This window comes from Manis javanica, chromosome 4 (assembly GCF_040802235.1).
Source record: "Manis javanica isolate MJ-LG chromosome 4, MJ_LKY, whole genome shotgun sequence".
NCBI classification, from domain to species: domain Eukaryota; kingdom Metazoa; phylum Chordata; class Mammalia; order Pholidota; family Manidae; genus Manis; species Manis javanica.
In genome coordinates, this window is record NC_133159.1 from 37,301,785 (window position 1) to 37,317,211 (window position 15,427).

Consider the following 15,427-nt stretch of genomic DNA (forward strand, 5'->3'; position numbering starts at 1 on the left):
TGAAGGAAGGTAGGTGGGCCCTGATAGTTCAGTTTTTATGAACCCTCCTTTCCTCCATCTTAATCCCTGTCCAGTCTGGCAAACTGAAAAAGTCTGACTACTTCCAAAGAAGTTTAGGTGAGACCAAGAGAGGAAGCAAAGATAGTGGGATGGGACAGAAGAGGAGGAGGGCAAGGTACAAAGTCTGGGGTCCCATCTAGCAGACTGCCTGGTGGGCTGCAGGCCAACCCTTAAGGCACCCACTAGGTACACCTATCATGTCCCTGCCTTCAGCACTTCAAACACCAACCATATTTTTAGGTTAGAGCCCATAGAAAGTGTTCAGCACATGGTGACAGTTTTATTACTCTGATGTTCTACACACTCCAACTTATTTATTGAAATGATTCCATTATTTCTTTTAAAGTATTTATTTAATTGTTGAATTAGATATAGTTGACATACATTATATTGGTTTCAGGTGTATAACACAGTGATTCGACAATTATTTACATTCCTAAGTGCCCACCACAGTAAGTATAGTTACCATTTGTCAACATACAAAGATATTACAATATTATAGACTATATTCCCCAAGCTGTACCTTCATCCTTGAGATTAATTGGAAGTTTACACCTCTTTATCCCCCTCTTCCATTTCATCTACTCCCCCATACCCCTCCCTGTGGCAATTACTTCTTTTCCATTTTTGTTCTGCATTTGCCCCAACAGACAATCAGTTATTGGTTTTCTGTTCATCCTACTTTTTGTTGCATAAACAAGCCAGAACAAATGTACATTTTCTCCTTCAAAAAACCCCACAACTGGAAGCATATTGTTTACATTGTTATGAATTTTGACTTTTTTTTTTCACTCAGCAATGTATCTTGGAGCTCTTTCCTGATCAGTATATCAAGAGCTTCTTTCTTTTGTTTTACACAGTATACTATTCCCTTATATAGATTTTCCTTTATTTGCTTAATGAACCTGGACTGATGGACACTTACTTACATTGTTTCTAAACATTTTGTTCTCAAGCCAGCTGCAATGATACCTTGTATATATATCATATGTGCAGGTCTATCTTCAGGAAAAATTCCTCGAAGTGTGTCTTCATACAGCCCTTGTCAGGACACCAAGCTCTCATGGTCACACTGGCTCTCTTGGCAGCTGTCCTCTTTCATTTCTTAAAGGGATCCTTTGTGACTGAAATCAAAATTTCATCACCATCTCAGCCTCACTGCCCTTCTCCCCAGTGGCCTTCCCATCCTGAGTCTTTCACTAGGGCCCTTCACTAGATATTTTGGCTTCTGGATCTGGGAAGCCTGGACACTTCCCACCTTTATCCTGGGTGGGATCTGGCTCTGGCTGTCAGTCTGCCCAGAGTGATGGGTCCTTCTTTCTAGTGCCCAGACCCTGGGCATCAGTGGTAGGTGTAGGGAGCTAGCTCTTTGGACCTCCACTGTTTAGGCCTCCAGATATCTACCCAAACACTGCAGTCTCCCCCTTTCTGCCCTCCCCCATCCAGGGCTCCATCTTTGTGAGAGCCCTGAAAGAGGCATGTATAAGACTAAGTAGGGTGGGGGCAGGGGCAAACTCCATGACTGAAAATAGCCTGGGGACCTCTGGGTTGGCCCAAACCTGTGGTATCAACTAGGGTACCATATGATGCCATATGGGGCTGATCTAAGCTGGGATGAGCATAAGCCTGGGGAGGGCAACACTGTGCAGAAATACGATTATTATTACTACTGTGAATGGCAACTGCTCACATTTGGAATTTTAGGTAGAGCACAGTAGTTAAGAGCCCTGATTCTAAAGCCAATATGTCTAGAACAGAAGTTGTACATGTCATGAGGAAACTGAAGACCTGGGAGGGGCAGAGGCATGTTTGGTTACAAAGGGAGTCAGGGCAGGACTGGGAGTAGATTTCATGCCTCTTGACTCAGTCTCCACTGGTCCTCTCCAGCTGCAAGAACAAACCTGGAGCAGTGACCTCCTGCCCACCTCCACCCAGTTCCCTCCTGTATTTTCTGTCATATGCCAAGTGCCGAAACTCCCCCAACCAGGCCTCATTCCTCAATATGAGGCTTCCCCACACTACCCGCTCCTCATTTGGGTGAAATGGAGAGGGCTCTGGGCTGGGAAATGGAAGAATTAGGATCTAGTTCCCCCTCTGCTACCATTGCTGTGTGACTTTGAGCAAATCAGTCCTCTCTCTGGATTTCAATTTCCCTATGTGGGAAATGAACTTAGAAAACCTACAGTCCAAGTTCTGGATAAATAACCTTAGTCTTTATTTACTGTGTGTAAGAAAAACAGCACACCCAGCATGCAATGCAAAAGGTGGGTGAGTGGATAGATTAAGGGTCTCTTTGAAGGAGCGCCCGGCAGAAAGCAGGTGGGCTGTACAGTGCGGTGTCCAAATGCTGGAGTCCAGGGTTCAGGCTTTAGGTTCTGAGGAGCTCAGAACAGAAAAGGAGAAGATGGGTTCTCCAGAAGGCTTCTTTCTAGAGGAGGTGGGATTGGGCAAGGATTTGAAGCATGGCCAAAGTCTGGGAAAGGAAGCAAGCATGCTGAAAGAGGAGTCTGCAGGTTATGAGTCTCTGCATGACTGTGGAAGGGGCAGGGTGGGGAACGGGGCGCTTTGGTCCCAGACCTGGTCGTACCGTTCCTGACTCTTTGCGTGGATGCGTGGCTCCTCCAGAGGTCGCTGTTCCCCGGGAATCCGTCACCAGCGTGGGCACAGCAAGGCCAGTCCTGCTGGCCCCTCGCTCTGCTTCTGTGGGGCTTACGCGGCTCCGAATCCGCTCAAGATGGCTCAGCTACCTGGGAATATTCCGCATCCACGCGGGGACTTATGGCTTCACTAGTTACACTCCTGGGGTCTCTGAAAGGCGAAACACTAAGGCGTGTATGTGTGTGAAGTGCGTAGGAGGACCGGGTCCGGATGGCTATGGCCTCTCCTCCCTCCTGCCCTGCTCCAGTTCAGGGCTGTGTCAGGGCGTCTGGTTCCGAGGTAATGCTGCTCCAGCAGGCGGCGTGCAGTCGGAAGGAAGGAGGCCGCCGCCTTAGTCCCCCTGGTTCTCCGCAGCGCCGCGCCCCTACGCTCTCCCCCCTCTCCTAGCCATAGTCCCAGGCTCGCACACTCACACATCCGCCTTCCCCTCCGGGGTCACGCTGCGGGCCAGGAGTGGGTTTGCAGTGCCCGACCAGGTCGCGCCGCTTCAGGCACGGCGGGAGAGTTGTGGGCCGGCCTGGCGAGCCTTCCAGGGCAGTTCCAGGCATAGATCGTGTGATGGGGAGAGGACTCGCGACAGCGCCGATCACACAGGGACATCCTGGGGCACACAGTCACCTTAGCCGGGAGGGGCAGACACACACACGCGGACAGAGCAACAGACCTTCGGACTCTAAAATCCAGGACCAACTTAGACAGTAGGGGCACTTAGACTTGAAGCTCAAGCTCTGCCACAGCTGGAACGTCCCCTACTCCCAGCTGAAAACCTCCCAAGAGTGTGGAGTCCACCCTACAGCGGTCGCTGCAAAGCCTGCGGCCCGGGTGCCGCGCAGTTGTCACTCCCTTGCGCCGGCAACCCTCTTCCCACGAACGAGAGTCGATAGGCTCCACAGCTCGTCCTAGTTTTAACCGCCGCGCCGTGCTGGGACCCTAGGGTGCTCAAGAGAGCCCCTCGCCACGTGGTCCCGGGGTGCGTGGGGGAGCTCGGAGGATGGGGACGGGGGCGGACCTTGGCTAGGCATAAAAGAAGGAAAGACATTTCCTCCGAGGGCACGCCGAGGTGTAGGAGGTAGTGCAGAAGCGCCCAACCCCTACCAGGCGCCAGGGCGTGGCCGATAGCCTGCAGGCGTGAAGGCGCAAACTGGAGACCCCATCATTCCTGTGATGGCAGAGGGGTCCGGCCTCTCCCTGAATGCTAACCCGGAGTCCCTGTCCCAGGTGTAGGAAGCCCTTGCAGGTCACGAACTGGAGTTTACCGCCTCCCACCAGGGTCAGGGGAGCCGATCGCTCTCGAGCAGACCAAGATCTGGGTGGAGAAAGGGGTCTGGAGATGTATTTACTGGCTGTAGCCAAACAACCATCTCTCCCCAAAGGTATGACCCTGTGGAGCTGCGGGAAGAGGGCGTGACTGTGCCGGTCTCGCCGCTTTCCCCGAGGCTGGCCTAGTTGGGGAGTAAGAAGTGTGGGGGCGTTGTGTCCCCTTCCCCGCTCGGGTCGCGCTTTGCAAGCCAGGCTAGGCTGCACGGAGGGGCGGCACTCCTCATTCGCAGAGCTCTAACTGTGGGAAGGCCATGTGAGATACAGGTCTCTGCTCAGCGTTCCAGCCTCTAGCTAGGTCTGTGCCACTCTTCACCAGTTTCGCGATTGACTTTATTTTTTCATAATGGTCTGAGAGCTCTCATTTCTCCAGCCGAGGAGAACAGCATGTCTAGAGGGACCATAAGGAGGAAAGGACGCCACTGAGCGCAACACATTGCAATAAACACCCAACAACTTCTCCTCGGTTGCCCGAACATTTTGGAGTAGACAACTCCCAAACAAGTGCTTCCAAACGCTTCCTCCCCGTCGTTTCTGGGCTGCTCAAGGGACGTGGCCAAACAATAAGGCAGAGGAAGGAGGAGATCGGGCACTCCCAGTGACATTGTAACCAAGACCCATACAGCCTGTCACCTCCTGCTTCTTGGAGGCTGTAGGCATGGGTGCTGGAGCCCAGGCTTCTGAGAAACCACCCAGGTTCTTGCGAGGGCAGTGACAAACTCACCCTGGGTGGGACATGCAACAAGAGGACATCAAAGAGGCTAAGCCCACAGGTTGGAGCCATGGGAGAAGGTCAGAAAACTAAAGGAATCCTGAATGCCAGGGTCGCCCTTCTCCCAGCCCCCAGGGCATTACTCAAATCAAATTGGTCCAGAGTCTTGGGAGTGATGAGAGGCTCCTATAAACACCTTTCCTCAGGCAAGAGTAGAGCTTGGCCAGATACTAAACAGAGTTACTTGGATAAATAGAGGAGCTCTGAGCTGGGAGTCCAGACACCCGGGTCCAACCCATATGGGGCTGGGGGGACCTTCAAAACCCTGTTGCAAGTCACATGATCTCATGGGCCTCATTTTTCACTCTATAAAGGTGTGTGTGTGTGTACTTGGAGGGTTTGGATCACTCCTTAAGATTGTACTCCACCCCTGGTTTGCAAAATGGGGGCTGGGGTGCCTGTATCCTGGGTCTGAGCAGCAGGAAGTGTACAGCAGGGCCAGGCAGAGGCAGGGGCTGGCAGCTGCAGCTGTGGGGTAGACAGGCTTGCCTGGAACATTAGAACCAGCATGTTTGGGCAGAAAATGCCACAGCCGGTGTTACCTTGAAGTTGGGAAGGAGGCAGGAGCCTCGGGAACCAGGAAGGCACTAGCAAGGAAGGAAGTTACTGGTTCACATTTGCTATTTTAGAAATGAAGACATTCAGAAGGTGAGATGGAATAGGATAATGCCAATGCTGTTTTTCTCTCCATTTACTTAGACACTAGCAGAGCTAAGCTGGGTTGGAGCTAGTGTGTGGTAGATAGTGTGGGATGTCTGTGTGAGAGAGCACTCCATGTAGTAACAAGCAAACCTGGGGTATAAGTGGGGTTGCCAAATAGAATAAATCTGCTAAATCTGGCAACCCAAGGTATGTGAGTTCATCTGGACTCACGCAAGAAATTTTCTCCAAGGCATCCTCCCTTTTTTTCTGGAAGGCTCTATCACCCAGGAAATTCCAATTCCAGGGCTACTAGTCCCTGCCCAATTTCCTGCCCATGGTTTGAGGACTGGACCTCTTCCCATTTTCTCACAGTCTCTTTATGAAGACTGAGCACACCAGGTGGATTCCCTTGGTCTTAGGAGGGGCAGATGTGTGGATGGGTGGTGGTAGGGTAGATGTTTGGGCAGAGGACTTGCTCTCACAGGATATGAGCAGCCAGACCAGGTTCCTGCTCTTTCCTACTGCTCTTAGCCAGATGACTTGTGAGGATTGAGACTACCTCATGAGGATTCTGTGACGAGGGTTGCACCTGGCCCTGCTTTATCTTGCTGTAGGAGCCTAGGTGAGTTCCTTCCCTACTCTGGGCCTCTTTTGCCCCACCTGTGGAATCAGAGAGTTGTATTTACACTAGATTATGCCATAGATTGGAGGCTACTGTTAGATGAAAAGGATAATTTATCCACTCCCATTAACCCTGTTGAGATACAGCCTTCAGGGGCTGCAGATTCCTCCCACCTTGCTTCCAGAGCTTATCCCAGTAGGACCTAATTCAGCACAGTGACTGGTGAGGATTAGATGGCAGTGGTAGCCCAGTTGGGAGCTAGATCAGGGCTTGAGATCCAGGTGGGAGACTACACAACTCCAAACCCCTAATTTTCTCTGCAGAGTCTGCAAAGCGCTCTCAATACCTCTTCGTAAGTGGCCTAGAGTGATATGGTTACTTTTACATAGCAGTCATGAGGTAGGTGTTTTTAATTTCACTTTACAGAGAAAAAAAACAGAGGCACAAAGAGTTTACAGAACTTATCTAGGGTGACAGAGCCAGTAAATGGTGAAACCAGGACTGGGACCCTAGAAGCCTGATTCCTGGGTCCCTGCTCTTTCCTACGCAGAGCAGGAAACAGGCCTGGAAGAGGAAGTAACCTGCTGACTGACCGCTGAGCGCAGCTGGGTCTTAGGCCTCGCCTGCCCCGGCTTTGGCCACTGCGCGGCGCTGTCGGAGCAGCAGCCCGTCCAAGGGCTCGTTCTTGCCGAAGTCCAGTGGCCATCTATCCTGTCACCCCCTAAGGGTTGAGATGGGCCCAGTCCGAGCTGAAGCTACTTTCTGCTGGGTTCCTGGAGGAAGGCCAGGGGAGAAAGAGAGCTAATTGGATGGGCAGGAACTCGGCTGGCGAGAAAAAGGGCACACGATCAACCTCGTGTGCGCAGAATCCTGACATAAAAGCAACAACTGGTCCGGGGCTGAGGTCAGGGTTCTTTGAGGGAGGTCTCCGTGGGGGTCCCATTGCCTGTCTGTCGAGCCTACAAGTCTGACCAGAAAGGTTTGTGTGTGGAGGGGGGGGGGAGGTAGGTGGGAGGTTGGGGAGGTTGCACTCCTTCTGCAGCGCGACTGGGGGTGGGGGAAAGGAGGAAATGGAGCGAAGGATTCCAGACCCACCGACGCACAGACAAATGCAGGTTTCCACAGGCAACGGACACAGAGATTCGCCAAGGGCGAAAGAAACAAGAGTCACAGAGCCCGAGACAATCGGACACCGAGACAGAGAAAGTACCGGCACACTCAGAGGGACGGACAAGTCCGCGCTCCGGGCACCCGCCCAAGCGCGGCAGAGAAGCGGGCTACAGGCAGGCGGCTGCTCCCCGGGTCTCCTCGCACACACTCCCGTGTCTGGAGACCCGCGGTGGGTGCAGAAGGGGATGGGTGGGTGGCGGAGTCTCGGCCTTGGAGGGGAGGAGAGGGGTGCAGCCGGAATCTCTCCCCTCTCGGAGGCTAGAGGCTGAGAGCCAAGTTTGCTCCTCGCGATCACTCACGTGCGTCTCCCCTTAGGCCGGAAGGCTCTCGGGCCCCTGCGCGCCCAGCTTCGGCGGCGTTCGTCCGGGCGTCTCGGGCTCGTCTCTCAGGTTCCCGCTCGCGCTGCAGCTGGTTTTCTGCCTTGGTGGCCCGGGCGCTGCCTTGGAGAGATGATGGGTAGGGGATGTCGCTACTTCTCCTGGCCGGCTGGTGCCCACGTGAACCTTAACGTCCAGGGAATGAGTGCACTGAAGGCAGCAGCTCCAGGGAGCGGAAGGCTTTCGGGATCTGCGGGGAAGACAAGGACCAGCCTTCGGCCATTCGAGCGGAGCTCCCGCCGCGGCGGCTGTTAGTTCCCGCCGGGCCGCTCCGCGGAGGCACTCTTCCCGCCCCCTCCTGCCCCGCCCCACCCCGCGACCGGAGCTCCGCCCCGGGCTCGCGCTCTTCCGCCTTGGGCAGCCGCTAAGAGGGAGGGACTAATTCCCTTCCCCCGCCCCGGGGGCACTGGGGGGTCGAGACCCGCCGGGGTAAAGAGAGGCCTCGGCTCCTCGCGCCCGCGCCCCCGGCGTAGGCCCCAACTCGGGCTCCCGGGGCACCGGACAGAGCTGCCAGTCGTGTGCTCACTGAGAGGTGAGAGCCGCCGCGGTGAGCCACGAGGGGGCGCTGCGGAGCCAGGGGACACCCCTCCCCGCTCCCCTCGGTCTCCCGCCCCCTCCCTGCCCGCGCGCAAAACACACTCGCCGCCGAGGCAGCGCGGTGGAGCCCGAGCCGCGGCCGGAGCGGAGCCTGAGAACGGCGGCGGCGGCTGCGGCGGCACCATGACCCTGGGCAGCTGCTGCTGCGAGATCATGTCCTCTGAGAGCTCTCCGGCCGCGCTGTCCGAGGCCGACGCAGACATAGACGTGGTGGGCGGCGGCAGCGGTGGAGGGGAGCTCCCTGCCCGCTCCGGGCCCCGCGCCCCCCGGGACGTGCTCCCCCATGGCCCCGAACCTCCTCGGGAGGAAGCCGAGGCAGATGCAGCTGAGGATGAGGAGTCCGGCGGCTGCTCGGACGGCGAGCCCCGCACTCTAGCGCCCCGGGGGGCGGCGGCCGCAACGGGAAGCCCTGGGCCGGGCGCAGCGGCCGCCCGGGGCGCGGCGGGGCCCGGGCCGGGACCACCGTCGGGGGGCGCGGCGACGCGGAGCCCGCTGGTGAAGCCGCCCTACTCGTACATCGCGCTCATCACCATGGCCATCCTGCAGAGCCCCAAGAAGCGCCTGACGCTGAGCGAGATCTGCGAGTTCATCAGCGGCCGCTTCCCCTACTACCGGGAGAAGTTCCCCGCCTGGCAAAACAGCATCCGCCACAACCTCTCACTCAACGACTGTTTTGTCAAGATTCCCCGCGAGCCGGGCAACCCAGGCAAAGGCAACTACTGGACGCTGGACCCGGAGTCGGCCGACATGTTCGATAACGGCAGCTTCCTGCGGCGCCGCAAGCGCTTCAAGCGGCAGCCGCTACCACCGCCGCATCCACACACGCACCCTCACCCTGAGCTGCTGTTGCGTGGCGGGGCTGCGGCGGGAGACGCCGGCGCCTTCCTGCCAGGCTTCGCCGCTTACGGCGCATACGGCTACGGGTACGGGTTGGCTCTGCCGGCCTACGGCGCACCCCCGCCAGGCCCGGCGCCGCATCCTCATCCACACCCGCACGCCTTCGCTTTCGCCGCCGCCGCTCCTTGCCAGCTGTCTGTACCCCCAGGCCGTGCCGCTGCGCCTCCACCGGGACCTCCGACGGCCTCGGTGTTCGCGGGCGCAGCCTCAGCTCCCGCTCCTGCGCCTGCCCCGGGCACAGGGTCGGGCCCGGGCCCCGCAGGCCTGCCCGCCTTCCTGGGCGCAGAGCTGGGCTGCGCCAAAGCCTTTTACCCCGCGTCACTGAGCCCTCCCGCAGTCGGCACCGCGGCCGGTTTGTCCACCGCACTCTTGCGCCAGGGCCTCAAGACGGACGCGGGCGGTGGTGCGAGCGGCGGGGGCGCCGGGGCCGGGCAGAGGCCTTCTTTCTCTATAGACCACATCATGGGCCACGGTGGCGGCGGGGCAGCACCCCCCGGCGGAGGCGAGGGCTCCCCAGGATCGCCATTCGCGGCGGCGGCGGGTCCTGGGGGTCAAGCCCAGGTCTTGGCCATGCTGACTGCCCCGGCCCTGGCTCCAGTGGCCGGCCACATCCGCCTCTCACACCCCGGGGACGCGCTCCTGTCCTCAGGGCCTCCGTTTGCCGGCAAAGTTGCCGGTCTCAGTGGCTGCCACTTCTGACCGCGTTAGACTCAGGGCCAGTTAGGCCCGCACTCCTCAGCCTCTCCCGGGAGCTCCTGCGGTCCCAGCGGAACTCAGGGAGTCTATTTATGAAGAGTCTCCAGATCTTGAGTCGGCGCGTGTGACTTGGCACTTCAGGCTCCACGCTCAGTCTCGCTGATAGTTGGGCCGAAGCGGGCTCCATCGCTCAGGGAGAGGCTCGGGTCTACGCGACGAGTTCGCAAGCCACGATCCCATTCCAATTTGAGCAGTGAAAGGGGAAGGAGGGAGCCTTCGCTTTTCCCCAGCCTCTGCGCCTCTCGGCAGCCCGGGAAGAATGCTTTACCGGAGAGATGCTTGCCCAGGCCCTTCGGATCCCGCCAGAAACCCCAACTGTGCAGAGAGGTCTCCCTTTCTGCCTCTCTCGCATTCTTTCCCCTACTTTGAGGTCCTGCTTGTCCAATATTATAATTTAAAGATATCTATTATCCGCTTTGTGCTTAGAAGAAAAATTCAACTTTCTTTCCTTGCTCTCAAGGGTCTTTGCATCTGCCTTGCTCTCCGAAGCCCAAAGCAGTGTCTACACAGGCAAAGCTGAATGCAGAGGTGAAGCGAGGGAGTCTCCACACTCTCTGCGGAAAGCTCGGATCCCACTCCACTGAGGAACAGCCTCCCTTTTCTGTGTTGGGGTGCTTTTGAAGGAACTTTTCCCCTTTCCCGTGGCCGGCTGGGTCCAGCCATCCAGGGCCAGCAGCCCTCTCAGCGTTCTGCTCTGTTCCAGGCCCTGGGATATTTATTGTAGCTAAAGGCAGTGAGGTTGGGGTGGCAGAGGTGGGTCTGGGTTAGGGACTGGAGAGGTGGGGATGGGGTGGGCGAAGGCACATCCTGTGGCAGGGGGTCCTGTACTTGTGTAAATATCCATACAGCGAGTGGGCTGCTATCTGCGTTCTCTGTCCACTGGGTGTGCATTAATTTAGACTTCTCCATGGGCCGGGAGACTCTGTGAAATCGTCCGATGGTTTGTGTGGAAGAAAAGAAAAACCTGTCTCCCCCCACTCCCTGTTGGTGTCATTTGAATAAATGTATGTGAATTCCAGCAGTCACCAGCTCTGTCTGCTTGCCTGCACTGCCCTTTCCTACTCCAGGCTCTTCCAGATTCCCACCCCACTCAGGTCCCAAGCAGAGGTGGAGTAAGGAAGGGCCTGGGCAGCCCAGGCAGGCAAAGGAGGACTGGGGCTTATCAGATACAGGAGACATCATGACCCTGGCCTTTGGCTGTTAATGGGGCCAGGACTCTGGGAAGCCTGTGACCTCTCCAACACTTTCATTTTTGCTCTGGTCCTCTGAAGGTATCTGCCTAGGGTTCCGCAGAGAGGTTTTGTTTCAGATGCACCTGGGGATTCTCATCTTCTAGTTTAGATTTTAGGGCGACCTGGACAGATCTAGATGTTCAGCGCTCATGGACACTGTACCCGATAAGTTCGATTTGAGTGTGTCTCTTGATGCATATTCTGTATGCCTTTTGTGTGGAGGGTTTATGGAGCCTGTGATTTGTGTTTGTGTTTGTTGGTGTGGTCACATAGCCTTGCTTTTTGTTTCTTTTTTCTTCCTTTTTTTTTTTTTTGCAGTGTTTATGTGTGTTGTATTTCAGGATATCTGTGTTATTTATTTCTACTTGTGTCCCTCTGCTTGTGATTTTCTGTCACTGTCTTTCTGATTGCCTAAGAGGAGAGAGGTTTCTTTTTTTGCCACTGTAGGGTCTTTGCATTTGCCTGTCCGCACCCCACCATTTGCCCCTTGGCAGATGGAACAGTCAGAGTGAAAGACTTGAATTGGGGACTGTGAACCCCCTCTCTCTTCCAGAGGTACATTATGAGCTAAAGGAGAGTCAGTGTCGTGCTATTCTGTTCAGGTAAACCTCCGCAACCTTTGAGTCATGCTCATAGCCAGAACCTATTGCCTGAATGCAAAGCCACTGGGTTGGCTGGAGTCTTGCATGCTCAAGCCTGGGACTCACAGTGGCTGGACTTGCAAATGTGTTGGGTGAGAGGTGATGCTTTGGATGAAACAAAGATGGTTCCTTAGCTCTTTTCTCTGTACATTCAATTGAGATCATAGGAGAGAAAGGAGAAATACAGAGGTGCAAAAAGCGGCAGTTCAACCTTCACAGGAAATAGACAAATGTTGAGGGCGAATGTTGGGAGACAAGTGACAGAGAAGGAAGGAGACAGGGTCAGAGAGCCAGACGTAGAGAACTTGAGAAGGACTGGCAGGGAGAAGCCATATTAGCTTCTTTAGCCAGGTTCCCAGGCATTAGCCTAGTAGGAAAGAAGCAGGAGGAAGGGAACAGTGTCCTGTAGGAAGAGCGTCAGTATCAGAATCAGGGTGGGAAGAACTAGCCAGGGCTGAGGAAGTGTGGTTGGGACTCCTAAGTCTCTTAGCTCCTTCCCTGGTAGAGGAAAGACAAGGTTTGAGATGCATATGATATTTACAGCCCCTCTGCCAGAGGTAAGGTCCCTCTCTTTCATCTTGTTGAGAGACTGGGAGTAGAAAAGCAATTGAATGCAGTGGGCCACCTTCCCACAATTTTATCAAATAGTCCAGGAGAAGTAAGGTTAGATTCAATGATAAAAAGAGGGAAATGGTTTCTGGCTGCTAGTTGACTTTTGATTCTGAGCTTGGTTTAATTTCTTTTCACTTAAGGAAGGTTTAACATGACTGTGCGTATCTGCCCTCAATAAAGCACTCTGTAGCTTATGTGATCTTATTTACCATGAATATGTCATTCCTAGATACTAGGTTTGAGCGTCAAATAAAAGATTTGTCAGTTGGCTTTTCCTCTCTAGAAGGGAGAAAATTAAGTCAGCTAGAATTAGTATCTCTTGGTGAGTAGATAGGTAAGATACTTCTATAAGTGCTACTCGCTGGAGAGGAAGCAGATCCTTCTGGATTCTCTACTGTGTCTTTGTGAAAGTGTGTGTGCATATGCGTGCATTTGTGTGAATTTATCAGAGTGTATTGGTGTCTATGTCTGGAACAGGAAAAGGCAGAAATAAGGTTGGGGAAGAGTGAAATGCATGCCTCCTGGGGGCTTCTAAGGAACTTGGTGCCCCAGACCCCAGTTTCCTTGTGGGTCAAGAAGGCCAGATCTAGGCCAGATGTAATTATGGATGAGGACTGGGGGCCAGAAAGAAGCCACTGATGCCCAACTAGCCTTGAAAAATACCAGAAAAAGAATTGTGAGATTTGCTCTGCTGAAGGCAGGGGAGAAGGGAGGGTGTTTGGAACTGGGGACACCTTTAGGTTGTGTGGTAATTAGGAGCTGGCAAGAACCCACCTGGGACCAGGACTGCAGGGAGGGGCAAAGAGAAGGGTAAAAGAATTGCAGATCTGTTCTGCAGAGCCCTCTGGCTTTTCTTCCCAGACCAGAGGGCCTCTGTAAGTGGCTCCCTCCCACACTGTGGGTGCATAGGTTGGGTGTTCAGAGTAAGGCGGCTTACTTGCGTGGACAGCCTCCTGGGAGTAAAAATAAGTCATCCCTTCTGGAGAGGCACCGGTGGGTTCCCTGGCCAGGTGGAGACAGCTGAGCCTCTGCCCCCGCAGGGCCCAACAATCGGTGACAATAATAAGAAAATATCCAGGGCACACCTTCGTCTCTCAAGGTGAGAAAAAAAATGCTAAGAAATCGGACTAGGGTTCAGAGTGTTGCTGAGAGCAGGCAGTTTAAAGGGAAGAAAATTGGCGAATTTCACTGGTCAATTTTGCTTCATTTCGTTCAATTTCGTTCAATTTTATTCCTTTTCATCCGGCGCCGGGTAGGCCGGAGGCCACAAGGACGGGGAGGGGGTCTTTCCGGACAGAATTTCTCCCATCTTGCAAATTTACTTTCTATGGCTGAGAACGGCCTTGCTTCCCAAAATTTGACATAGGTCTTTCAGCCAACGCTCAGCGCAGACATTTTATTTCAGTTTATTAAAAGGGTATTTAGTTTGGGTGATGGAGGCACCTCGGCGAACCTCTCCCCACTTCTCTCTTGCAGCCCAATTAAAGTGGTTAATTCTTTTCACCGCCAATTCCGCCCCATCTTTCTCTCTCCTGGGGCTCCCCGGACCACCCAGGAGCGGGCGTTGAGGTGGGGGCGGACACTTCCCCTCCATATCCAATTTGTTCTCGCCGCAGCGGGCGCGTCTTCGTGGTTACAAAGCGCTTTCCCCCTGATGACTTTTTTCCCCTTTTCAAAAACACTTCTCTCTTCCCTTCAACTAGCAACCCTCCCCAGGCCCACCCCGCCTCCCTCTCCGCTCCGGTTTATTTAAACTTCGCCTCCTCCAGCGCCGCCGTAGCGCGCACTTAATGAAGTTGAAGGCTCGGTGAGCCCGGGTGAAGAGGGTTTGGAATCTGTTGAAAGGGGCGTTTTGTGACACTGATTGGGGCGGCGGTGGGGGCGGTCGCGGACCAGACAATGACCGATCAGGCGGGTTTTCCTCCGCATAGGGTCAGGCGAATAAAGGCGCCGACGCTGTTTAAACGAGGGACCCTGCAAAAGAAAGGGAGAAAAGATTTTTGAGTGTGGAGCGTGCCTCGTATAATTTCGAGCGGTGGGAGGAAGCAGCTCGCGTAGTGTCTTTACGGACCGGATTCGGAGTTTTAATTCAAACTCTGTGCATCCCGCCAAAGAGAAGAGAGGCGAGTTTGGGTTTGCGCCTAAATTATTCCGATATGAGGTTCAAAAGGTTGCCTAGACTGGAGCCTGGAGATGCGTGCAGGAGGACCTAGCAGGATGTGTGCAAGAGGACCTGGCAGGACCTAGCGTGTAACCCTAGCTCACATTTGTCCTTGGGGTTGGCGTCCTGAGATTTCTGGAGAAACGGTGAAAGAGAAGTAAAGGTGGGCAGAGGTCATACAGGATGACTCAGCCTTCTAAGCTTTTCTTTTATCATGGTATTTGAGAGCAAAACAAAAGTTAATTGGACTTTTGTAGTGGAATTATTCTGTTTAGGGTCGGCATAGATAAGTGCCTACATAGAAAGCTGCAGGGAGGACAGAGGTGCCAGCTCTGGTTTCGGGAACGAATTTTTCCGCGAGCTAGTGGGCGCGGCGCGGGGCAGAGCGGGCACCGCTTCCTGTCGACCGGAGCCGCCGCGGGACCGGAGGCTGCGGCGGCTTCGGAGGCCCGGGGGTTTCGGACTCCCGCGGAAGAAAGGCGGTCTCCTCCCGCCGGCGTCCCCGAGCTGGACTGGGTGCCGACACCCTCGGGGTGGTTTCAACCCTCGCCCCCAGCTGAGTCCTGAGTCTCTGCGAGCGCTCTCTCTTCGCTCCAAACGGACTCCGAGGGCAAGTCGCTCGCTGGCTGCGCCTTCGCTTTTCTCCCTGTGGCAGAGGGGTCCGCACCAGGTGCCCTCTAAGCCGCGCCAGCCTACAAATCGTAATTTCTTTCTCGTGGAGGAGGTCGACAGGGTCCCGGTCTTCACCCTGTTCCTGCCCCTGTGCAGCTATTTGGAGATGCGCGGCTCCCGAGGGGCGCTCACCAGACCTGGCATACGTGGCTGCGGTGATGCGCTTAACTGCCGCAGCTGGGGTCCCGCGCACTCATCTCCGCAACGTTGGAAAATCGCCTCAGGCTGGTCTTACCTCCAG

The 15,427-nt window shown here is 55.1% G+C and overlaps 1 protein-coding gene and 1 long non-coding RNA gene across 3 annotated transcripts; one reads left to right on the top strand and one right to left on the bottom strand.

Annotated features, from left to right (window-relative positions):
* Positions 1–397: 397 nt before the first annotated feature.
* LOC118973048 (uncharacterized) lies at positions 398–7,725 on the bottom strand. Of its 2 annotated transcripts, none has more exons than XR_005062257.2 (3): positions 7,541–7,725; positions 2,648–6,844; positions 398–1,184 (listed from the first exon to the last, which is right to left on the bottom strand). It is a non-coding gene; the product is annotated as an uncharacterized lncRNA (long non-coding RNA). The 2 variants fall into 2 exon arrangements; XR_005062258.2 differs by lacking the exon at positions 398–1,184 and adding an exon at positions 1,195–2,488.
* Positions 7,726–8,316: 591 nt separating this feature from the next.
* On the top strand, positions 8,317–11,394 carry FOXD2 (forkhead box D2). Its single transcript, XM_037021948.2, has 2 exons — positions 8,317–10,238; positions 10,329–11,394. Exon 1 carries the CDS (start codon positions 8,339–8,341, stop codon positions 9,809–9,811), a length of 1,473 nt encoding a protein of 490 aa, XP_036877843.1. The 5' UTR covers positions 8,317–8,338; the 3' UTR covers positions 9,812–10,238; positions 10,329–11,394.
* Positions 11,395–15,427: the final 4,033 nt, after the last annotated feature.

Bases quoted from the DNA above. Each gene is read 5' to 3' on its own strand.
- FOXD2 (XM_037021948.2), top strand. From the start codon at position 8,339: ATGACCCTGGGCAGCTGCTGCTGCGAGATCATGTCCTCTGAGAGCTCT.